Consider the following 25,295-nt stretch of genomic DNA (forward strand, 5'->3'; position numbering starts at 1 on the left):
TACATTTCTAGTAACTTTTTAACCGTTTGAGCTAGAAACAAAAAAATATTTTTGTTCAAATCTGCTGATTATTCTTCAGATGGTGGATTATGTTGCAAATGTAGAAAATCTATAATTATGCGAAAATTGCAGCTGCCGCACAATCCCATAATTGCAGTGGCTCTGAGTATAGATAAGTGAGGGTACCCTCAGGGTGCAGGTATTAATAAATCCATCACTGGAATCAATGTGGGTTTATTAATATGAGTGTTCGATACCAAACATCATATGTTATAGTGAACCCATTATGTAGTTGGGTAACTTTTTTTGACCAGTGTCCAGCACATACCTTAAGAAGGCTTCACTGTTCACTTGCAATATCTAGTAATAGAACTAGACATTACAGGGGCATATCTGCTCATGCAGATATGTCCTCACATAAAATATAATGCACCCTGCCTTAGGGCTCAAAGGCCTGCTGTAGGGGCTGACTTACACGCAATGCATGTTTTCACTTCATGGTTTGCACCATATCACACAGTCTGTACTGTGTTGAATTTGTGCATGGGTCATTCAGGATGGCATAAGATATGCTGCAGCCCTCAAGGGTCCCTCTTTAGTACCCATGCCCTAGGTACCAGGGGTACCATTTTCTAGGGACTTACAGGGGTGCTAAAGTTCTTTGCCAACTGTAGCACAACTAGACAACACCTTGTTTTAAGGTAAGAGCACTGGCACTGAGGTCTGGTTGGCAGGCCACAGTGCACTGCCACCGTTGAAAACCCAGCATCTTGTAGCTAAATTCGGGCAAAAAGTGTGTGGGGGGGGGGGGGGGGGGGGAGGGACAACTGCAACAAAACCCCAATTTCCTACAATTTGCAGCTCTTCTTAGTTCCAGCGGTGACACTCTTACACAGCTCCACCAATGTACCTCATCTGTGATGTGCTGCTCATCTTCTGTTCCCGCACTTATTCATTCACACATCTCTTCCGAAGGGTGATGTGCTGCACATCTTTTCGGCTCACACAGCTCTGCTGATGCACCTCATGTGTGATGTAGGGCTTACATTTTTTTCCATTGCTGAGTCTCTCACATGGCTCTGCCGGGGCACCTCATCTGTGATGTGCCGCTCATCTTCTGTTCCAGTGTTGACACTGTCCCACAGCATTGCTGATGCACTGCATTTCTGATGTGCAACACCCCTGCAGTTCCAACACAGAGACCACTCAAGCTGCCTCGATTCACTTTATCTCAGAAATACAACTTCCACTGGAATTCTAGCAATGAAACAGACAAAAGGCTCTACCACTGGCCCTTGAGCCTAATGTGCCTTTCCTGCTGTCCTTCTGGCACTGGGAGCCATGCACAGCTTGGACCATACATATTATTTCTGGTATGCATCACTCTCTGCTTTGAAACAATAAGACCTGCATAGAGCTCTTCTGGTGCACCTTAATTCTGATGTGCAGTTCTTTCAGCTATTTCACCAGCAAGCCCCCCAAACAGCTCTTCCAATGCACCTCATTTTGACGTGCAGCTCTATGTGCACTATTGAATGAGGTGAATTGATAACACAAGGTCCCACACACAGCTCAGTCGATGCACCTCATTTCTGATGTGTAGCACTCTGTGCCCATCCAGCACGAAGGTCCACAGAGAGATCTCCTGATGCACCTCATTTCCAGTGTTCAGCACTCTCTGATAGTACACCACTAATAAGACCTCCATTACACACGGCTTTTCTGAGGCATTTAATTTCTGATGTACAGCACTCTGTTGTTTCAGCACTGAGACCTACACATCTCTGCAAGTGACTGGGAAACTAACCCCAACATTATTCACGGGAAGTAACGAAGCAAATTGAAACTCACAAGGCTGTTTTTGTCCCATCTATTAGTGTGCGGGGAGCGTGGACAATTCCCTGTTGTGCATAGAAGATTACAACGTTTCACTTTACACTGACACAGTTATAGAACATCCACCCAAAACTCAGGGAATGGAGAGGGGGGTTCGAACCTCAGTTATTCAGTGTCTGCTCTTTAATAAATTTGCTTTTATTATTTTAGAGGCTCCGGTCAACAACAGGGGCTGGCTGCATGGGAGGTCTGTGGAGATCTGAGTGAAATATTATACCAAGCAGTGGCAAAGTCAAGAGGAATCCACTCTGCCTGTGTGTGCTTGTTTATGTGCACAACATTTCAAATGCGCTCACAAATGCAGTCTCTTTATAAACGCTGCAATGTTTGCAAGGCTGGATAGCGGAAGTAGGCACACAGTCTGCAAACACTGCCCTGTTCTTGGCACGCCCTTCGGCATGGAGTATGTCCCTTAGCACTGCAGTGTCTGTGACACGAGATTAGCAGAGGTAGACACGGTCTATGACACTGGGTTATTGATAGAAAATCATTACAGCAGACATGCAGTAGGAACGTCTAGGTGTAAAAGGCTTTGTGTAGGCAGATTGACTAAAATACTGCACTATTAGTAATGTGTGCATAGTGTAGACGGACTTTGCAAGCACTTCTTTTTTTATATGATGTCATTTCTGCAGCTAGATCAGTACTTAATAAAAAATAAAATAAGTGCCAGGGCCCTGACCAGGAGGCCACTGCAGCTTGCACCACCCATCGCCCCGGTCAGCGCTGCCTAACCATCTCCCTCGCCTGCAAGGGCAACAGTTCAGGTTATTTCAGGTCCCCAAAGCTAAAGGAATGGCTGCGGAGGCGAGTATTAGCTATTTTTATTGTATATGTATTAATTAACAACAGTTGTCCTGCTCATCTCTAAATAAGATGAGCAGCGTCACCATGTGGCAGATTGCCATAAGTGCGGTGTTGACAAGTGCCGGTGCCGAGCACCAGAAACCAATTATGTGCGAGTGCCGAGTACCGGAAACCACCTGCTCAAATTAAGCACAGAGCTAGATACACTATAAACACTGTACTATTTGTATTATTCATTTTGTGTACAATGATCATTGTAAAACCTGCACATCAATAGAAGACTGAAACAGGAGTAGGTCGCCCTTGTGAGCATAGGAGAAGTACCATGTCTAAGAATACCTGTCGTAAAATGTAGCTAACTCTGACTTTGCCGTGGACTGGTGAAAAAAGCCACACAATGTTCATTAGTGTGGTGACAAAGGCAGAGACGGTATGCCATGCACCATCTGCACCTTATGCTTAATGTAGACACACAGCTATATTGACCACACAGCACTAAATGGATGTGTAAGAATGCAGACTGTAAACACATCAAGTTCTATGATGTTTGTACAGACACAATTACAAGCTGTAAACACTGCTTAGATCACTAACGTGAAGGGCGCTGTTAGCTGTGAACACTGCACTGTTAGTAAGGAATGTTTATTGCAACCAGACACATAGCCAGACTGTAAGCACTGCATAGATCAGCAACATTAGTGGTGCTGTTAGAACACATTACTTTCTATCGCCAGATAAGTTGTTAAGGGCTGTCCTATGGCTAACTTGGGTAGTATACAGTAGTCTAAAAGTATATAAACTGTATGACCCCCAGAAATACTAATACCACAACCCTATTGTAGTACACACACTCTGCATAATAACTCTCAGATGCAGCTTAATCCTCTTACACTCACTTATGAAACATCTGCTATGGGTCTTGTCCATCAGTCATTACTGTGCCAGCCCATAAATCAGCCATATCCAACTGAATAAGCTTGGAATAACTGAAAAGTTCAGCTATATGTTGCCAGACAAAAAGGCTGGAATCTAGTCCAGCACTGCAGGCGCAAATTAACTTCATACTACGATCATTAATTGACATCCCACAATGACAATCAGATGTGGGACTACAGTAACAAAGTCCATTGCAGAAGATCTCCTCGTCACTTATCTCTCCAACCATACGTAAACAAGGAAACTGGAAATAGACAAGTGAGTGCAGTAGCCAGCTAGGTGAACTATGATCATAAGAATTACTATAAAGTGACCGGCAAAGATGCTCAAGGCTGCCAGCGTATTGAAATCTAACAACTAGCAACCATGTCTAACACCTCTTCATCCAACACCCTGCTAAGTGCTGCATCACATAACACGGTAACGGCACCCCGATGATCATTGTGCTTTTATGTTTACTGTGGTTACCCTTCAAATGTTAGTCTTAATGTTGATTCATGGATTTAATTATTTTGTGGCTCAATAAACCATACTACTTTCAGAACAGTACAAGTTATTTTCCATGAAGAAGCAAATTTGCAGGCTGTAGACGTTCCAGAGGGTGATCAGTAACGTACCCGTTGCTTTAATATAAGTTTGAATTTACAGTTTTTGTGTTGAAGTCTGCAAGGGCAATCATCCAAAAACTGAATGCTAGATTGTTGCTGCTCTTTGGTACTGGAATAGTCTGATATTGCAATGAGAGAGTGTTAGAAATGGGATTTCGGGTTGGCTAAGGTTTGCACCGAAGTCAGGAAGGAACCACCCCTCTAGTCAGGATAAGGGAGTTACACTCCTAAAATAACCCCTGCTCACCCCCTTGGTAGCTTGGCACGAGCAGTCAGGCTTATCTCAGAGGCAGTGTGTAAAGCATTTGCACATAACCAACATTAATACAGTACAGCGTAAGCACTGCAAAAGGACACCACACCAGTTTAGAATAATATCCAATATTTTTATATACTTAAACAAGACCAATTACTATTTCTTGATGTGATAGCTCCGTCTGGGCTATCACGGTGTCATGAAGAAGCAAGTCCAAACAGTTCTTTCTGGCCGCGGCGTCGCGGGTCAGCTGCAGTGTCGGGAAGACCCGCCAACAGGAGATGCAGGTCGTCGATGACCTCTTGTTGTCATGCCTATTGCAGGTCGATCTCCTCTCTGATGGAATCAGGAGCGCTGGCATTGGCAGGCGTCGCGTGCTGCAGTGCAAAGTGCAGCAGTGCGGCGTGCAGTGCCCTCAGGTCACGTTGCGAGCAGCGGCTCGGTGGCGGGGTCAGATGGCGTCGTCAGTGAGACCAGGGTCGCAGTGTTAGATGAAGGCAGTGCTCGTCACAGTTCTGGCAGGTCATGGTGCAGCAGCGGCGTCGCTGTCGCTGAAGGGCTGTCATTGGCTGACAACTGGAGTCGATGGCAACAGCGTCGGTAGGCCATGGCTGCGGTGCCGAATGAGGGCGGTGCATCATATAACTTTATGAGTGGTGCCCCCGAACCACGGTGCAAGCAGCGGCATCGAGTCCGGCGTGGAGCGGCGGCGGGGATACCAAGGCGCCGTCGTGAAGCAAGGCGGTGCGGAGTGCGGTGCCCACAGGTCACGGTGCGAGCAGAGGCTTGGTGGCGGTGTCAGCAGGAGTCGTCGGTGAGACCATGGTGGCGTTGCGGCATTGCACTCTGCGATGCCTTCAGGCCACGTTGTCGGCAGCAGCGTCGGGCTTGAAGTCTTTGATGTTCCTGAGACTTCGTGAACAGGAGGCAAGCTCTACCTCAAGCCCTTGGAGATACTCAGCACAAGTAGAGAAAGTTCAGTCCAGTCCTTTGACTGCCCAAGGCAGAAGGAGCAGCTGCAGGCCAAACCAACAAAGTAACAACACAGCAAAGGGGCAGTACTCCTCCTGGCAGCTCTTCCAGCTCTTCTTTTTGGCAGGTTCCTTGATTCAAGCGAGTTTTGAAGTAAGCTAAAGTCTTGGGGTCATGGCCCCAATATTTATACCATCAAATCCTTTGTCCTCTGAAGGCAGAGGGGCCTGGACCTAGTTCACACCAGATCGGGGTGCATTCTGCCAGAGTGTACCTTCTTTCATTGTCAGTGTAGGCCAGGGTCCTCAGATGCACCACAGGAGGAGGAGCCAACATTGTGGAAGGTGAGCTGAGACCTATTCAGACCTAGGCGCTACTCCTCCCACCCATCTAGGTGTAGGTGTGCCTATTCAGCCCGGCTCACTCACCCTGTTCCTCCCAGCTCCTGCCATTCACAAACCAGACAGACAATACACACGCTAGCAGAGGCAGGCTGGATGGTTAGGTCAGAAAATACCTACTTTCTAAAAGTGGTATTTTCAAACACAGAATGTTAAAACCAACTTCACTAAAAGATGTATTTTATCATTCTAAATTCTAATTTCTACCATGTTCCCTGAGTCAGTTAGGATCATAGGATGTAATGATCAAACTGCCCATTCTGGCCTATGGAGAACAGGTATCCTTGCAATAGTGAAAAACAAATAGACTGTAATTCACAGAACATGGCAAACACACCAGGTCATGTCCTACCTTTTACATACAATGCATCCCGCCCATGGGGGTCCCTTGGGCCTACCCTAGGGGCGACTCACATGTAGAAAGGGGAAGGTTTAGGGACTTGCAAGTGTGTGCACTTGCCATGTCGACAGGGCAGCCCCAGGCTGCGCACAGGCTCCGCGATGGAAGGCCAAAGTTACACTTTATGGGTAGCACAATCTAGTGCTGCAGCCCACCCTTAGCATTTGATTTATAGGACCTGGCACACGCAGTGCACTTTACTCGGGACTGACACATAAATCAAACAGACCAATCATGGAAACACCAATCCATAACACATTTTATACAGGAGCACTTGCACTTTACTACTGGACCGCAGTGAGGAAAGTGTGTAGAATCATTACACCAGCAAAAACAGAGTCAAACCGGGAGGTCAGAAAGCAAAAAGTCAAGGGAAACACACCAAAAGATGCCAAGTCTAACAGAGACGGGTCTTTCAACAAGCTAGATGGGGGATGTATTAAGTATTTTAAAAAAATAATCACTGACAAAGTCAATAGGTCTGGTATTCACTGCCAGCCATGCTTGTTTAGTTTAGTCATCATTTTAGCAAATTTTTACTTTGGTAAAGCTTCAGACCTTCATCAATCTAAAAAAAAATGACTACAAAATAAAAGTATTTTTTGGTCTCAAAAAGATCACTGCTCCATGCTGTATTCTGTAGTGGGAGGGAGGAAACGGTACGGTAAATGGCAAAGTAATAGACCAATGGATGCAGACAACTGGCTGAAAAGCCCTCTCAGTACATTATACATATAATGTTAGTAAAATCAAAAGTTCTTAGCTAATGCCAAACCGAAAAAAGGAACATTTCAGAAAAAGACAAAACACAGCAGCTCACGCTTCTGGCACCATCTTGGTGGGTTTAGCAGCCACTTCAGTAACAAACAGGCAGGTTTGCTTTTTAAAACTTCATTTAATATTTCTGCACTATGGACCCTCAGGCATGATGGCCCCTTTTCTTCCTCACGCTGGTGGTCCTGACCGTATCTGCAATGAACCAATTTAAATCCTCAGGGTCAAGAAATGCTAGATTGGTGGCATGGCTTTCTCCAGTCAATGAAGTTTGGAACACTCTACTAACAGCAATAAAGAAACTTAAATGTAATGTAAAAAATGCTTGTATAGCGCTGCGTACACCGGATAGGTTTCATGGCGCTTCTACTGTCGGGCTCGATCGAAGGAGAGTGAATAGACGGAAAAAGCTTGTGTGAAAAGCCAGGTTTTCAGCTGTTTTCGAAACTGGAGGTGATTATTTGTTGTGCGTAAAGACAAGGGAATTTTATTCCACTCTTGAGGAGCAAGGGTAGAGAAACGCAGGCCCCCTTGTTTAGCACGTCTAAACTTAGGGGTGATCAGTAGATGTTGGCTGGATGACCGCAGAGTGCGGGCGGCGTATATTTCCTGATCTTGTTGGAGATGAACTTGGGCCCTCCTCCAAGTAGCGCCTTGTGAACCATGCAGGCCAGCTTAAAAACACTACGTTGTCTCACTGGGAGCCAGTGGAGTTGTTTCCACATTGGTTTCACAAGCTGGCACACAGGAAGTTGGAGAATGAATCTGGCCGCATGGTTCTGGATCAACTGCAGGCACTGAACTTGATAGGCCGGGATACCAGCGTAAAGGGAGTTGGCATAGTCCAGACGGGAGATAATGAGCGCCAGGATGACCAAGGTGAGCGCTTCTCTTGAGAGAAATCTTGTTATTTTCTTAATTTTCCGTAGGAAGAAGAAACACGTCAAAACTACGGAACTGATCTGAGGGTTCATCGAGAAGTCATTGCTTATCATTATCCCCAGACTTTTTACTTTAAGTACTGGGACGGGCGGGGAACCCCAAGATGTTGGCCAGAAGTTAGAATTCCTGGCGTTGAGGGTCCCTCCGGTCAAAATAAGCTCCATTTTATCAGGGTTCAACTTGAGCTGATTGGTTCTCATCCAGTTGCTGATGTAAGTCATAACAGCCTTCAAATTGGACTCGGAGGAGCTGGTGTGTTGTATGTTAAAAATTAGTTGAAGGTCGTCCGCATATTTAAAAACCTGGACTTCCATCTCCTTCAATGCAATAATCAAGGGCTGCAGGTACAAGTTAAATACAAGAGGGGATAAAGAGGAGCCCTGGGGGACCCCACATTGGAGTCTTCCTTTTTTTGAGCAGAAATTGCCCAGGCGGACTGATTGGTATCGGTCTGTCAGGAAAGATTGGATCCACTTCAATGCCTGGCCACCTATCCCAGCGCCGCGGACACGGTCGATCAAGATGTTGTGATCGACCGTGTCAAATGCTGCTGACAAGTCTAAGAGTATCAATGCTTGAGGAGAGTTCTGATCTGCGCCCACTCTTAGTTCATCCAAGACAGTCAAAATAACTGCCTCTGTAGAGTAGGCTGGCTGGAAACCCGCCTGGTGGGGATCAAAATGGTTTGACCATCTTGCATTCCAGAAAGCAATAGAAACTGTTTACACCCCTCCCCAAGCCATCCCTTCTGCAAATACTATATTGCAATTTCTCTTGCATTATTCTACTACACCTATGCTGCAGTGGGGCTGACGTCACAATGTGATTAGACATTAAACATGGATCATTTGTGACCTGGTGTATGGCACCTGCACCTGCATCACACAAGAAAGGACAAAGCAATGTGGACTATCAGAACTATGACAACACACACCTGGGCTGCCATCACTTAAAATACAGATCAAAGATCAAAATCGAGGTGGCACCATGATACACAAGGTAAACATGTATACAAGCTTTGACTTGTGCCTAATTAAGCAAGCTTTCACGGTTTGGCCTGTACCACATTCAATAAAGCAACCATGCTTGCTTGCTCCAACTTGCACCAATTTGGGCAAGTTCAAAAGAGTGCTAATTTGCTTTGAAATACAGAACTAGAGAGGTTATGTATTCAACCAAGAGCCCCACTCTATCCATCTCACTCATCTTCCTCACAAAAATAGGCATAGAAACGTGGGGGAAAGTTGAAGAGGGAAGACTAGCAATTCAATTCAATTCAAAAAGTGCTTTATTCGAGTATTACTCATAAAAGCAAGACATACAAACATATAATAAAAAGCAATTAAATTTACATAGTCAATCAGACAAAGCATATTGCACAATTTAAACAATTAAAAACTATTACACAATTTAGGCAATTTAAAAACAATGACACATCATATATACAGGTGCAAAGATCATTACTATTAAAAAAATACCAGAGGGATGATATTCATAATAGCAATATAAAAATCCTCAAAAATTCATTCCATTGAAAGTTCAAAGTTCAAGCCGATGACACATTAAATAAGCATAAACAGAGAATAGACAAAAGTCTAGCAGTCTCTGATCAGTTAAAAGATTTACAGAGAATAAACATTAGTTTAGCAGTCTCTGGCTATTACTAAGCAGTTACAGAGAATAGACAACTGTCTAGCAGTCTCTGATCAACTTGATGGTGAGTAATTAGCTTACCAACAGTCTCTGCCCTAAAACCCACGCCCACCCCAAGTACTTTGCAGTGGCAATATTGATCCATTCTTCAGTAGTGGATTTTACAATACGCAGTGCCACCATGCTACTTTTTGTACCTAAATTCCTGCACATAGGAGCCAATCAGGCTCGCCTTGGGGCAAAATATACTGGGCAACAAAACAAAAAGTGACCTAGAGTTTCTTTTCCTACCCCACAGGCTGGACAAAATGCTACCCCCCCAGATTTCCATTTAGTTGTTAAATTACGAAGGGGGAGCGAGCCTACCCTCAATTGGAATAGCAATTTCCTGTCCATGGGGTTCGTTATGTAATCCCAATACTTTTCATAGATGGGGTACATTTTAACTTCTAGGTAACTAGTGGTCATGGTCCCACTATTAGTATTGAGCATACTCCTATTGGCAACATATTCCCCAAAAATGTCTTTTAAAACAGACTTAGTGGGAAATAAAGCCCCCGCAGGATCGGTCCATAAAGCATATAGTCCTAAGTTGAACAATGCAATCTTTAGTGTTTTAAACCATCTGATTTTATTATAATGGTCAGCTTTAATAACATCAATGAACCCTTCCGCGTAGTGGGAGAGCTCTGGCGTAGTCCAAAGTCTACGCCAGAATAGTATCGGACGTAATTTAGCCTTTTCCGTAATTTCTCTCCTACCTAACTCGTATCGCAGGGGCAATAGCGGACTGCTCTGTGGGGTACCTGTCAACGACCTTAAAAATTTATTTTCTGATAGTTGGAGTTCATGGAGATTTTCATGCCCCCATAGCTCCGCACCATACAAAGCAGACCCAATTGCTTTTGCCTCATATATTATCAAGGGTGGTTTGATGGGTTTTGTCAATGATTTCCTATACTCCTTGATTATAGTGCCGGCTAGCTGCTTGTGCCTTAATGTAGCAATATTAAGATGTTGCTGCCACTTATTGTCATTGGAGATCAAGATCCCCAAATAAGTGAAGGATTTTACAACTTCCAGGGTGCGACCACTCATGGTAATTTTTGATTTAAAGTTTCTGTGTGGGTTAAAAGCCATGAGTTTTGTCTTGGACGCATTCACCTCAAGTCCGTGGTCAACACAGAACTCGTCAAATATTGCCAATGCTTTTTGTAAACCACTAGGGGTTTTTGATAAAATTAAGGTGTCATCGGCGAACATTAAAATAGGGACTTTCTCACCAGCAAGAGAAGGGGCATCCACAGCCCGAGATTGCATGCGGGAAACAATACCATTAATAAAAAGGGTAAACAAAGTAGGGGCCATTGAACATCCCTGCCGAACCCCGCGCTCAACAGGAAATTCGGCAGTGTCATTCCCATGTCCTCCCCGTCGTATTTTGGCATAATTGCCCTCATGCAGTCGCATAATTAAAATCAACAGATCCCCAGGGACCCCTAGTGTCTCAAGCACCTCCCACAGTTTTGCCCTAGGTACCAGGTCGAAGGCAGCCCGCAGATCAACAAATGCTGCATACAGGCTACCTCCGCCTAGCACCACGGTCTTCCACTGTATCAGTTGGAAACGGAAGACTTGATCCACAGTACTGGTTGCCCTGCGAAATCCAGCCTGGAAGGGGGATAAAATATTGTATTCATCAGCCCAATCGAGCAACCTATTAACAATTACTCGCCCCACTATTTTCTGGATGGTGTCTATTAAACTAATGGGGCGATAATTACCGGGCTGAGCTCGATCTCCTTTCTTATATATAGGGATGATTACAGCACCCCGCCAGGTTACTGGGATATCTGCCCCTCTGGTGATCAAATTTATTAACAAATGAATGTATTTGCACCATCTATCAGTGTCATTCAGAAAAACATCTGCCGGAACCCCATCAATACCAGGGGCCCGCCCACTTCGAACAGTATTAAGGGCAGTAACTATTTCGTTCTGGGTGAAGATGTCATCCTCAGTTGGTAAAAAATGCAGGCATCTTCTATCCACTGTCTGATCTCTGGAGGCATACTGTTCACTAAAGAACTTAACCCATGCATCCTGAGGGACATTATTAGTGCTAGCCTCTTCTAACCTGTTGTGTCCCCATTTGACTATATGCCAAAATAACCTGGAGTCCTTTCAATCACTTGCATTTTTTAAGTTGTTCCAGTGTGCCTCATCCCAGTCTTTTTTCGCTTTTGCTATGCACTGTTTATATTGCTTCCTGGCAGATCTAATAGCCTCTAGATTTTTGGTTTTGATAGCATCACCCAAAGAGGTTCTTGCCATCCTACATCCGTGATTGTACCATCGTGCAGGTCTATAGGCACAGATCTTCTTTTTATTTACCGGTTTCAGAAAATGGCATTTGATTTCATTAAAGAGAACTTCATGGACCTTGGTGACAGTGTTTTTGCTAGGAGGGAGCCCAGCTTCACCCTCAAGGGCCATGATAGCCTTGTCAGTTGCCATACTTATTTTTTCCAGAACCAGCTGATCTGTTTTAACACTAGTCCACCTCAGCCTGCGTAAGTCATTTGTAGGCACAATCAGCGGGGGTAAGGAATCAACAGAAGTACTAGGAGCAGTAACATCAGACAGCCACCATTTATGGAGAACACAAAGAGGGTTGTGGTCACTCTCGAGCCTTTCCTTAACCTCCATATCAATAATAGATGACCATAGGGACATACTGCATATAACATAGTCAATACGGCTCTTAGATCTTCCATTATTAAAAGTCATGGCTGATACTCTGTCTGACTTAGTACGACCATTCAAAGCCCTTAACCCATGTTCAAGGCACATAGCATTCAAACCTAAGATATCCTCGGTCCAGCGAGTTATTGGGGTTAGGTCAAGTGCAGGGATTTCCCAGATCTTATCTTCCTCCGCACCTAAAAAAGCCTCACCAGTATCAAGGGGTTCAAAAGTACGGTTTAGGTCTCCTGCCAATATAATGTTGTTCCCAGAAGAGTGGATATCTAGGTAATTATACAGAGACGATAGGACCACTGATTTACCAGCACTTCCTCCTCTAGCATATATATTATAAATGTCAATGGAGGTGGATGAGTCCCTCGTAAGTCTAATGAGCTGAATATCTTTATGATTAAGCTCCAGATTTTTTACTAAGATCTTCAGGGACTGACGGACCCATATAGTGAGTCCCCCCATCGGTCTCCCTTTGGGACCTTTAATGGCCGGTACATAATAATTCAAATACCCCAAAGCAAAAACAGGATCACAGGCCCATGTTTCTTGAAAAATGCAAACATCATACTTGCTGACAAATCCAAACCATTCTCCACAGTCCATTTTGGAACAGAGCCACGCTACATTCCAAGATAATAAGTTCCCGGAGGCATACTCCGCACTTATTTCAGAACTGTGATCAAACCCATTCAAATTTGCATCAACATTAACATTGTCATTTACATTTGGATAAGTTAGTCCTACTGAAACATCAGGGTTACATGACTCATTTGGTGTACCTATAGCTCGACTATGCCCCCCTATTGTGCAAGCAGCTGAAGAATTTTGCAGCAGAGGCATACAATTAGCTATTTGTCAATCAAAAGCATCTAGATTGGAGAGAGCAGAAAATCTGTTTTCCAGTCCTAGACCCCACTCAACGGAACCAAAATTCTTACTGCCCCTTTTGGTTACAACGTTCCATTTTGTTCTTAAGGTGCTAGGATTGGGGCCTCTGCCCTTCCGAGGGTAAAAGAAGTCTAGAGTCAATGGAACAATAGAAGTAGATTGTCTCTGTGGAGGAAAAATGTTAGGCAAGATGTTTGGTAGAACCTCAGGGTCAGAAAGATTGAGCACAACGCAATCACCCTTGAACTTTTTTTCCCTGTTCCCAATCCACTCCACTCTTCTTGCGTTTACCAGTTCTTCAGCTAATTGCTGTTTGCCCCACAGAGATATGGCCATGTTATTAGTTAGCCAAGATAAAGATTTATTTAGAAGTGATGATGTTGTTTCGACTTCACCAGGAGCCAGAGGGGGCACATTTGCTAGTACAAGAACTAGTGGCGAAGCTTCCACCACCAGCTCAAATGACCCTTTCGAGGTATTAGGTTCACCATTAAGATGGGCAGAGGGTACAGCACCAAAGGTATTATCTGGTGGGTTTATCAGTGGAGCCACTGAGAGGTTTGGGGCAACAGTAGGAATCAGTCCGTTGGATTTAATCGATAGAATATCATTAACCAAAGGTTGAACACTGGACGTAATGACTTCTGGGAGTTTCCCCACTTCTCCCAGGGTTTTTCCAAGAAGACCTTCCAGTTTGGTTACCTCAGCGGCTAGTTTGTCAATTTTGCTTATCAAAGGTTTAACTATCCCTTTGATTTTTGTGTCCATCAAACTGCAAAATTTCTGAAATTGAACATTAGAGAAGGTCACATAAGTTTCCCCAGTCAAATTGTCCTCCTCCTCATCAGAAATTTTCCTCGGTGGTGTTGCAATTTTATTTTTAGCTGACCTTAATCCCACCCGTTTTTGTATAGCTTTTCTTTTGGCCCCTGTAACCCTCGGTGCCGGAATAGGGACAGTAGTAGGGATGATGGACTCACAGGTCATAGGGCTCACAGACACTACTTCATTATCACTGTTATCTTCGGTACTGGCTACTATGCCACTGGGCTGAATGGTAACAGTGTCCTGAGCGGAAGCATGTGCCCCTCCAGAGAGGCTACTATTTAACAGATCAAAGGAGTCCTCTGTCTCTTTGTCTACTAGTGGAGATTGTGTAGATGAATCTAAGCCCAAAGAAGACCTTCTGTCACTATTTATTTTCGCCACTACTTGGACTAGGTAGTTCTCCATGGTGTTAGTGGCTGGTGTTAACCTTCTACCAGGCATGTATGCAGATGGCTTTGGCGCTAAAACAAGGCTTAGAACTAAAAGAGGGGTAAATGTATTACCTGGAGGTCGATGGATCGGGAATACTGTGATCGTCTGTAGGCCTGTAGAAGATTGGGCAGAGTCCCTGGCCCAACCCAACCTTGGCCGACCTCGGACGGCCTCAGACGGCCCGCCCTTTGCCCGGGCTTCGCCCCGGGCATCCCGCTCGCGTCCCGCGACGCGGGTCTCCTTCCCCTTTATGCTGCCTCTGAGCGCTCTGCTGGCACGTCTCTCGTCACTTCCGCGCGCCGCCGCGAGGCCTGCCGGGAGTTGTAGTCCCCCCGGAGCGGCGGCGCGGTTTCTAATGGCCAGATATGACTCTCGGCGGTGACGACTTGGGCGTCAGCTCTGGCGCGTTATATTGGCCTGGATTGACTCTCGGCGGTGGCGGCTGACAGGTAAGTGCAGTCGAGTGCCTGGATATGACTCTCGGCGGTGGCGGCAAGTAAGTATTCTCCCCCGCTCTGCCGGTCTCCTTCCCCTTTATGCTGCCTCTGAGCGCTCTGCTGGCGCGTCTCTCGTCACTTCCGCGCACCGCCGCGAGGCCTGCCGGGAGTTGTAGTCCCCCCGGAGCGGCGGCGCGGTTTCTAATGGCCAGATATGACTCTCGGCGGCGGCGGCTTGGGCGTCAGCTCTGGCGCGTTATATTGGCCTGGATTGACTCTCGGCGGTGGCGGCTGACAGGTAAGTGCAGTCGAGTGCCTGGATATGACTCTCGGCGGTGGCGGCAAGTAAGTACCTCGGAGGACCTAACCCTAAAACACCAATTCTTCGTACCTCCACTCCTGCTCGGACGCTGGCCAAAGAGGTACCGACGGACAGAGCGGGGCCTCCTTCTTCCCGAGTGGGTGCCGGGTGAGGTGAGGTGATCTCCCACATAATGCTGGGAGAATAACGAATAGTTGGATAAACACCAGAGAACATTTGGGCTCAAAGTTTCTGGTAGGATTAATCCATATTGTCAATGCACTTAGTTTTCACAAATTGCAGTCGCTTAATATCATCTGGTCCTGAAGAAAGCTTGGACTCACTGTCCACATAAGCTGAAACATGTCGACCTTAATGCACTGCGCCGTTATATAGTCATTTTCTTAAGACTATTAGGCGTTGTTTTTAACCTTTGACCCTGGGATAATACCTAATAAATATATTTTTTGTCTCAGGAGCCAATTTTATTTACACTTCATTTTCTTTTTCACTAGCACTGCACTACATCAGTCCTACTCTTGAAATACTGTGGTTTGGAAAAGTATTTTCAAAATCCATCTCCGCATCATTACCAGGTGCGCTGGGAGAGATTTGGGTTTTTGATATGTATCCCACATGACGATACTCCACCATAATGGTGGGTTGATGGGAATTTTTTCCAACCCAGCGTTTTCATAGTGGTGACATGTTGGTCTAACGGTCTTTTTTGCGCGACACAACACACAAGCAATCATGTGGACCGGGTAACTCTTGTTTGTTTTTTCGTATAGCCATGTGCTCTAAGCACCGCACATGCAAGTTCAGGATTATGCCGTAGCTGTCCACACAATGAGGACGTAAGTTGTGGCTCACTCCAAACAGGGCACGGCAACTGCACGAGCGAGTTCTAGGTTACATCAAACTGTACGAGACGCCCAGACACCCAATCCCAGACCACGCATTACCAAACAAGGTAACATTCACGCAAGCTGTAGCTTGAACCAGGTTTGGACCAGGACAACAGGAGGCTGCAGACCCAAACCCAGCAGGAGAAGCACTCTAATCATTTAGCATACAATCAGCAACTATGCATTGCTGCTAAACTGGGTACCTCCGCTGATGCTAAGGGATCAATTGTTCTGTTAAATGAGTCAGTTAGGCCACCAATTGTATGGCAGACAGTGCTGCAAGGGTGGGCTACACCTTTCAGCAATTTTAAATTGTTACTTACCACAGGCTGAAAGTCCAAGCGCCTAGAGGTGACTCAGTACAGTGTGTGCTGCCTGAAAAAGTACATTGTGTCCTTTTATATTTGTACAGTGCTGTGACACCAATAGATGTAGAAGTAAGTAAAACAGCAATATTAAAAATAAATGAACTAAAAAAGTAATTTTTTAAAATAAAAATTGATCAGGATTTTATCAATGAAAATACAATAGGGGATTAACATCATCACATGGTTTTAGCTAAATTATTCAAGCATTGAAATCAGAGGATACATAATAGCCACTTTGGTCTTGCTTTCTGTACTCTCTGTGTGCTTAAAGATCCTAAAATATTGCCAAAAACGAAATATCAGTTTCATATATTACCTTATCTAACTTAAAAAACAATAAAGCGAATGAATTTAAACCTAGACGGCAATGTTGGTGCAAGCTTAAGAAAGACTATGTCATTCTTCAGGAGATACCGTACCAAACCATGTGAGTGTTCAAAATCAAATTTATCACCAAAAAAAAACGCTAGGCTTGAATATCACATCCCCCTTCCACATTTCACTGTTTCCATTTTTTCTGGTTGTGGTCGCGAATCATAACACGTGCCTTTTCTGAAGCCAGCAAAATTGGAATCCACATGGGCACATCTTTCCTACATACTGTAGGTAAACCATATTGGCTGACGACAGGAGCTGCTTACTTGGGGATTTTTGTGATTTTGTTTAGGAAAAGCTTCAGACAGTACCAGTATTGGGACAAGATGATGCCTCACCAGTCCCTCCCACCAAAATTTACTCACATCAGCAGGACAATTTCCAACAACAAAGAAAGATGAGGCTTAGCAATTAGAGAACCCACGCTATGGAACACACTCTCCCAAGGCATTCTCATCTGTTCAAGCATTGAACAACCGTAAGCTTCTTAAAACAAGATTACACATTTAGGATTCTTAGTCCAGGCTAATGAAAACCTACAGCATGTTCTGAATAGGGTATTTTGTCTACTACTATATCTCTGCGATGAGGACCCTACATCCCCAGCACTTAGAAGCCTGCAGGGGTTTCTGGTGTACCAAAGCTTTGCCTTTAAGGCACTATGTGTTGCACATTGGGCCTATTATAAAACTGGACCAGACTTTTTGATCAATAAATTCCAGCATTAGGTTAATGCTCTGGCTTTATGTTTGGCTGATAACTTGCCGCTCCAAGTCCCTGTGTCTTACAATTACACAGCAGGGGCTATGCACGAAGTGCTAATTTAAAATGCCCCCAAAATGACACTTGAGCAACTGCAAATGATAAACCTTCTAATGAATAAAATGGCTGGACTATCCCCAAAATCAACCACTCAACCGCTTAGGATATGCTGTACATGCAATAGCCTTCTAAAAATGTTTTTTGTCAATAGTGCCAAGACGCAATCCATATTATGTTGCAATCAAGAAGTGCAAATAACATAACATAACATTCAACACGTAGGGTCAGAGCATAGGAGGAACCTCAAGTGTCAATTTCACCGGCCTCACCAATATAGATGGATCCGCTGTGCTGTGGTAGGGGTCACCACCTACCTCCAAGTCACCACAACTCCATGATCACAGTTTTGGTCTTTAGTTTCACAACCTAATGTGTTGTTGGAGTTGAGGTCTTGGCTTGCTTCCACTGAACCAACTGAATTGATATAACCCTTAACAATGACTCGAAACAGAAAATCCCACGGCTGGAAAGAGGTGTCACAACAACATTGAGCTGCGCGCCAACTCTAACCTGGGCTTTTCATACATCGATCTTAACAGGACTCAAAACTACCCCAACACATTCCAAAACTTAACCTGAAAACCATACTCGTTGACTTACTGCTTTTGAGGTAGCGCTGAGGGTGGGCATCTCCAGGACAGGCTTCGGCATGTGCAGGGGTGGCAGGGTAAACCGCTGTCCAGTGTCCGGAGGAGAGGAGAAGGAGCGCAGCCTGGCTTCTAGCCTTTCGGGCTCATGCTTGTACGATTCCAGGGGGAACGTAGGCTGTTTGGTCACTTGCGTTGGAGTGGATGGTGACGAGGCGAGTCCTGAGGCTGCAATGAAAAAGCACAATTAATTATTATTTGCCGTACCAAGCCCGGGGGACTGCAGCCCAGAAAAGGAACTCATTAACTGGTCAGTGAGACAGACTGCCATGAAATAAAGCAACCACCAACAAAGTATACACTTCAAACAAAGTTTTACTGCCTCTTTACAACACTTTACAATATTTCCCCACATTTAAAAACACAGTAGAAACTGGAAACAAAGATGTTTTCAATGTTTTGCTTTATTTAAGTGAACATTCTGCTCGCTATAATGAATTATGCTGAGATATGCTCGCCCACAATGTAAATTTACTGGGGTGTATCTTAAATGACTGTTTTTTAGACAAGTAGATGGGACCCTTAAGTTGAATACGATTAAGAATTTCGTTTTATACTTGTTGATCCCAGTTAATGATTTTACTCATGTTATCAGAAGATTGTGCAAGATGGCACTACGCTGGAAAGCCGCCATGCCCTGCCAGCTCAGCAAAATAATTAGCAGTTGTAAATTTAGATCCAATTAGTTGTTCTTTGTGATCTGTTGCAGCATAAGCGTACCCTAAAGCTTTCTGCACAACACACCACAGATTGAAATGTCTTTCCGCCTCCTTGTAAATAATTAGTCTCGGAAGCATTAGCAATCTGAGGCTGGCTGCACGCGCTCCTCCCCCTGGTGAGCAGATCTGCACTCGGCCAATTCCCAGAACAAGCAAGATTTCAAAAAGTCACCATCTATGGAGTCTGAGAGACATAATCACAAACAAAAACACTGTGAACATTCTTTCACATTTGACCTTCAGGTCCATCAGCCTTGTTCAATAAAATGTATTTCAACAAAAGTCTTTGGGTTGTCTAAAGCACAATGAGTCAGCAGAGGCAATTGCAAGTATGGATTTTCTTTTAATTTGTTTTATCCCAAGATGTGGTTAAAGGAATAGCAGTCCTTGAGCACAAGAGGTCAATAAAATGGCGCCCACCTTTTTACAACTCTGTCATACTTGCGATGAAAGGACCATGCTCTAATGAGATGGACATTAACTATTCTCTGGTTCGTCATGTCAACATCTTGAGACCCAGTCTATCGTAAACATTTTGGGGCTGGAGGGATGCCAACGCTGGGGTAGTTTCACAAATACATGATACAAGCAGTGATCTGCCTCTAAATCATCAGGTAAGCCTGCCTGGAGACTTTAATGCTATTAGAAGTAATGGAGTAACCCAGTAACCCTCAGAACCTGGGTAAGGAAACTGAAAAACAACAATGGTTCTGTTGGGAATCACAATTAGATTGAAAAAATCTATTGAATACCCAAACAAAACAATATCCGATGAAGGATATATGAGAAACAAACACTGACCACAATAGTGATAAAGGTAAATCTTTAGTATTAACCTTGTAGTGAATCAATTCACAATTTCTTGAGAAGCTGTCCAAAAACAAACACAACACATGGACTGAATATACATTGGGTGAGTGAGTCGTGACTGGTGACAAAGTGCTGACATTTTATTTAACAAGGTGCTAAAATAATCAAACATATAGACGAAACATTACATCATGGGTGTCCACAAATGCAAGTCTCAAACGGATAAATTATTTCTTTGGTTCGTTGAGACGTTGTGTGGTCTGATACATAAACAGAACCTCGACGTTTCAACTCTAGGTGAATGCGCTTATTATGTGCATCTGTAGCGAGTCTTCATCAGGACTGCAAAGAGGTGGGACAGCCTGTGAATGTAAATGAACGGGGCAAGGTCAGAGCCTAGTGTGTGACAGTGTTAAAAACAATGGAGGCACGAATACCCTATCATGCTCACCTTATTGTAGGTGGGTATTTGTTCTGACCATTCTGCAACTTGGGGGTGGACAGTGTCAGCCGACACACTCCAAGGACATGAATGTCACGAGTGTTTCTATGAAAACAATAAGCAAGGCAAAAACTGAGGCCTCTGCTAAGATGAAATGATGTAAGACCTAGTGACTGATGTAATTGGAACTATGCATACCTTGATTCTTTTGTGCAATCTTCAACACCAGCCGGTGGGAAGATCATGAATAGCGGTGCCGCCTTAGCGATCACCTGGAAAAAAGGAGGGGATCCAATCTCAGCACATGGATGTGTAAAGCTCAATGTGAGAATCAAGCATTGACTCCTATTCGTAGGTGGAGTGTAGCGATATTTAATTAGCATTTAGATGTGGGCTATGGTGGACCTATGCATGATGAAGCCTGTGAGTTGTCTTAATGGATCTCCCAGTGATCAATTACTCAATAAGCTCAAAGAACCCGGGCGGCATGCACGTGGTAGCACTATTTGGTTAGCAGTTAGATGTGGGCTATGGTGGTGAGTCTATGTATAGTGAGGCCTGTGAGTTGGCGTAATGGATGTACCAGTGCTCGATTACTCAATAAGCTCAATGAACTTAGGCCGGCATATACGTTGTGGAATGAGTGTATGGAGATGATGGGCTTACAGATTTTCATGCATTGTAGTAAATACAAGTTCTTTGCTCCTGAAGATGCCAACATCACATGAATGGGAACATATCTTAATGGGGCCTTTTTCCTGATTTCATGGCTTTGGGGTTTACTGATTTCTCTCTTTCCAAAGGAGTGGCTATACAACCCTCTTCTTGTAGGATATTTCTTAAAAGAGTAGAAACAGCTTCTACCAAGCAGCGGCTCACATGAACTATGGATACAAGCGGGTGGGCGGTGTCCATAAGTGAGATACTGCACTTACAAATTACAACTGCCCCAGTGTTCCTGCACCTGGATTTCTGGTGTGCAGGAATACTGGGCCTGATTTTACTGCCTAGGAAATCCGAACAGTAAAATTAAATAAGGATCACGCTGCAAATAGAACCAGGCACCGGCCTCTGTCCCACCTTCACCTAATAAACGGGACGCATGAAACACTGAAATCTGCCTGGCATCAACCTCCCTGTGTCCTGGCGGACTCTGCCCCCACCCCACACAGTTGTCCCTGCTCTCATGGAAGGTGATGAATGGGCACAGATTTGTATCCATTACTGTGCCTCTGCATGTAGATTTGAACCCAATAATTTTGCATCTACATGTTATTCCTTTTCTTGGAACAGATAAGTGGCATAGCTGGATTTAGGTCCGGGGATACTAGGCAGAGCATTACATTAATTCTAGCTGGCCAATACCCACACAGCAAAATCCGACTGTCTTATTATCGAAGGCACACTGTAAATGTGAATATTGCAACTAAAAGAGCTGGTTCAAGTGGATTGAAATTGACACAAAAGTCACATGTATTAGACAATACATAACTACCTTTTATACAACGTATAGTACGCAGTATAAAACATAGTTATATATTGAGCTATGGTAAGCGTTGTTAGTTGACGTTATACCATAGTACATGCTGTTTAGAACTGTGATGTGATTGGTTGATGGCTGTGTTTACCAAAGGTCGAAATCAGCCATATAGTTTTTATGACGATTTTGCATTATTGTACGATCAGAGTTTTGGAGACTTCTGGGTTAGAGTGTTGCATGGAGATAATTATTAAGTTTTATTATTGTTAATAACCTATTACCATTTTATGAAGTAGTAATAAGTTAAGGTTTTTGTTTTGAAAATTCTATATATTATTGTCCTATGGCTGAAAAAGGTGTAAAGAAAAAAGGGGTGTTCCTAAAGGTGCCTACATCGAATATTTTCAATATACACCTTTCAAATTTGTATTGCATTGTATTGAAAAGTGGGAGTTGTATTTTGTTTACATTTGGCAAAATTACATATTATGGTGCGCACATGTTTATTTAGTGGAGTGCGGGTAAGTTATGCAATTCATTTATAAGTTTCAATATGTTAAAAATTAGTAATATTTATTATTTTGGTATTTTTGTTAAATGTGGGGGTATTTCGCTATAGTCCCATGACACATAGTTATCACAAGTCATAAGCTGATTAGGTAATCATTGGCTTTACAAAAGTTAAAGGCAGAGATGTTGTTTTTAAGTACATTTTCCATGTGTAGTGCCTTACGCCTTCCAATGTAGGTAAGTATTAGGTTTGGTATTATTGCCCTAACTATTACCATTTTAGGAAAGTGGTAATAGGTAGAGCAAAATAGTTATAGCTTTCTGTATATTTTTTTCAAAGACTACGGAGTAGTGCAGGAGCACTGTGGCACCCCACAAATGTTTACCAAGGATAACATTTTTGTTTATCATCTTTTCAACATTGTTATATCCTTGTACGACAGAGTGTGCTTGTTTTAAGTAGTGCAGTAAATTGTAATAATTGCTGTGCTACTCTGTACGCTTTTGTATATTTAAATATGTAAAAAAGTGAAAAAACACTTTAGCATACTATATTAATAAAATATAGTGTCTTACAGTATATTTGCATTTTTTTAATTCGCAGTAATGCGGTCCTCCTGATTTAAAAAAAAAAAAATATATATATATAAACTTATAAATATTTTTCTCTACATATTACCACTTTAATAAAGTGGTAATAAATATGGGAAAACACCAAACCTAATACTTACCTACATTCAATAGCATAATGCAGAACACTGGGAAAAACCGAGGTAAAAAAAAGATGGCTGCCTTTCACTTTTGTAAAGGCAGTCATTAGCCAATCAGCTATTGTTTTGTCATTGCTACATACCTTGGGAGTACCACAGTACTACCACAGCCACAGATATAGTTAAGTTAAAAAGACTTAAAACACATAAAATACTTACCCTATCTACCTGCAGTACTCCAAAGAATACATATGTGCACCATAATATATTATCCTTCAACATTTTGTGAAAATCCGACTAATGGTTTTCGCACTACACTAAATACAAAAGTCTCTATAAAATGCATTGGATTTGAAGCCCGTTTTGGAAGTCACCTGCTTTCTTTGCACCCCCTTGACAAAGCGCCACAAAACTATCAGGACTCCAAGAATGAAGCGGAGCAGTAGGTCTGCAAAGTTTTGCAAACTTTCATTAAATGGGTACAAAGTTATTAAGGGACAATTATCCCCATCTGGTCACCCTAGCTAAAATTACAGAGTCACTACTGCCACTCTGTAATATAAATTATATATATATATAAATGTATATAAATATATATATCACCTACTGGCGGTCGCCAGTAGGTATATATAGTTAGGATTTTTTCTCTGTGGGATTTTTGAAAATTCTATGTCTAATAACTTTGGCGTTTGTGGACGGAATTGGCTGAAATTTTCAGGAAAATGGAACATTTTGTTTCTGAGCAGCCCCTGACAATTTGGGGGGGTTTCATCAAGGGGGGGTCGAGAAAAAAGGGGGGTCCCAAAACGCTTTTTTCCCATGTTAATTTCCATAGGGCGGTTGGCCTCACTTTTAGCTCGAACGGCTGAATGGATTTGCACGAAACTTGGCAAAATTGTAGGGACTGTTAGCCCGATGTGCCTTTGCTAGGTCTCAATATATGTGCTCCAGTGGATTTTGAGTAATTTAGGTTCAAAAAAAGATATATATCTGGGCGGAGCCTAACCACACATCTGATCTGATTGGCTGTCAGCACTTCATCCAAGAAGTGTTGGCAGCCATCTTGGGACCAATATACATGCTAGCACCTCATTAAAAAGCATTGTAGTTAATAGAGGGTTTTAGGACTTTAGTTACATTATAAATCATTTGTTGATGGTACCATACTCGTTTTAGGAATTGTGGTGGGTTCTAAGGTGATTTTACCATGTGAAAAAACCTTCTGCTGTGATATCATGAATATTGTTTGAAAGAAAACTAATATCTCATGATTTTCCCACAGTGGTTTGGAAGGGGATTTATAAGCTAAACTGAAAGCATATTTTCTGTAAATTCACATTATCTTTCTCAGTCATGTGAAAATGAAGTCTGACATTCTCAGTAAAACATGTACATCCAACAAGGACAGAGACTGTCAGTTGATTCCTTTGTGTTCTACTGCAGCCTCCTAGAGTGTTCTAAAGAACAACTAGAGCGCTAACAGTCCTACTTATTACAAAGGTATGGCACACCTGAAGCCATCTTGATTGGAATAAAGTGGTAACTCTTAAAACATTTAATTTAAAAAGAAACAACATGAAGGGGTATATTTTGCCATAGAAAGTATGATTAGTGCTGTAGAATGAAAAATTAGGGCACATTTTGAGTGACTTCTCAAATCCTTTTCTATTTCATTAAAACATTCTGACATGCAGTCTCCCAAAATGGCCACCAGAGACAAAAGAGCCCAAATGTAGCCCAAATATCACCCAGATGTAGCCCAAGTATAGCCCAATGACAGAATGTGCCAGAGTGTTCTAAAGAACAACTAGAGCGCTAACAGTCCTACTTATTACAAAGGTATGGAACACCTGAAGCCATCTTGATTGGAATAAAGTGGTAATTCTTAAAACATTTAATTTAAAAAGAAACAACATGAGGGGGTATATTTTGCCATAGAAAGTATGATTAGTGCTGCAGAATGAAAAATTAGGGCACATTTTGAGTGACTTCTCAAATCCTTTTCTATTTCATTAAAACATTCTGACATGCAGTCTCCCAAAATGGCCACCAGAGACAAAAGAGCCCAAATGTAGCCCAAATATCACCCAGATGTAGCCCAAGTATAGCCCAATGACAGAATGTCCCAGAGTGTTCTAAAGAACAACTAGAGCGCTAACAGTCCTACTTATTACAAAGGTATAGCACACCTGGAGCCATCGTGATGGGAATAA

General features: G+C 43.2%; 1 protein-coding gene across 4 annotated transcripts in view; it reads right to left on the minus strand.

The window, feature by feature from the left end:
- The window catches only part of PRKAG2 (protein kinase AMP-activated non-catalytic subunit gamma 2), a 1,779,639-nt gene that overhangs the window by 594,884 nt on the left and 1,159,460 nt on the right, over positions 1-25,295 (minus strand). For all 4 annotated transcript variants that reach the window (XM_086941467.1, XM_086941466.1, XM_086941468.1 and 1 more), the window contains one exon: positions 18,365-18,579. In XM_086941467.1, coding sequence (XP_086797593.1) covers positions 18,365-18,579 — 215 coding nt within the window. The remainder of the gene's footprint in view (positions 1-18,364; positions 18,580-25,295) is intronic.

Source organism: Lissotriton vulgaris, chromosome 10 (assembly GCF_964263255.1).
Source record: "Lissotriton vulgaris chromosome 10, aLisVul1.2, whole genome shotgun sequence".
NCBI lineage: Eukaryota > Metazoa > Chordata > Amphibia > Caudata > Salamandridae > Lissotriton > Lissotriton vulgaris.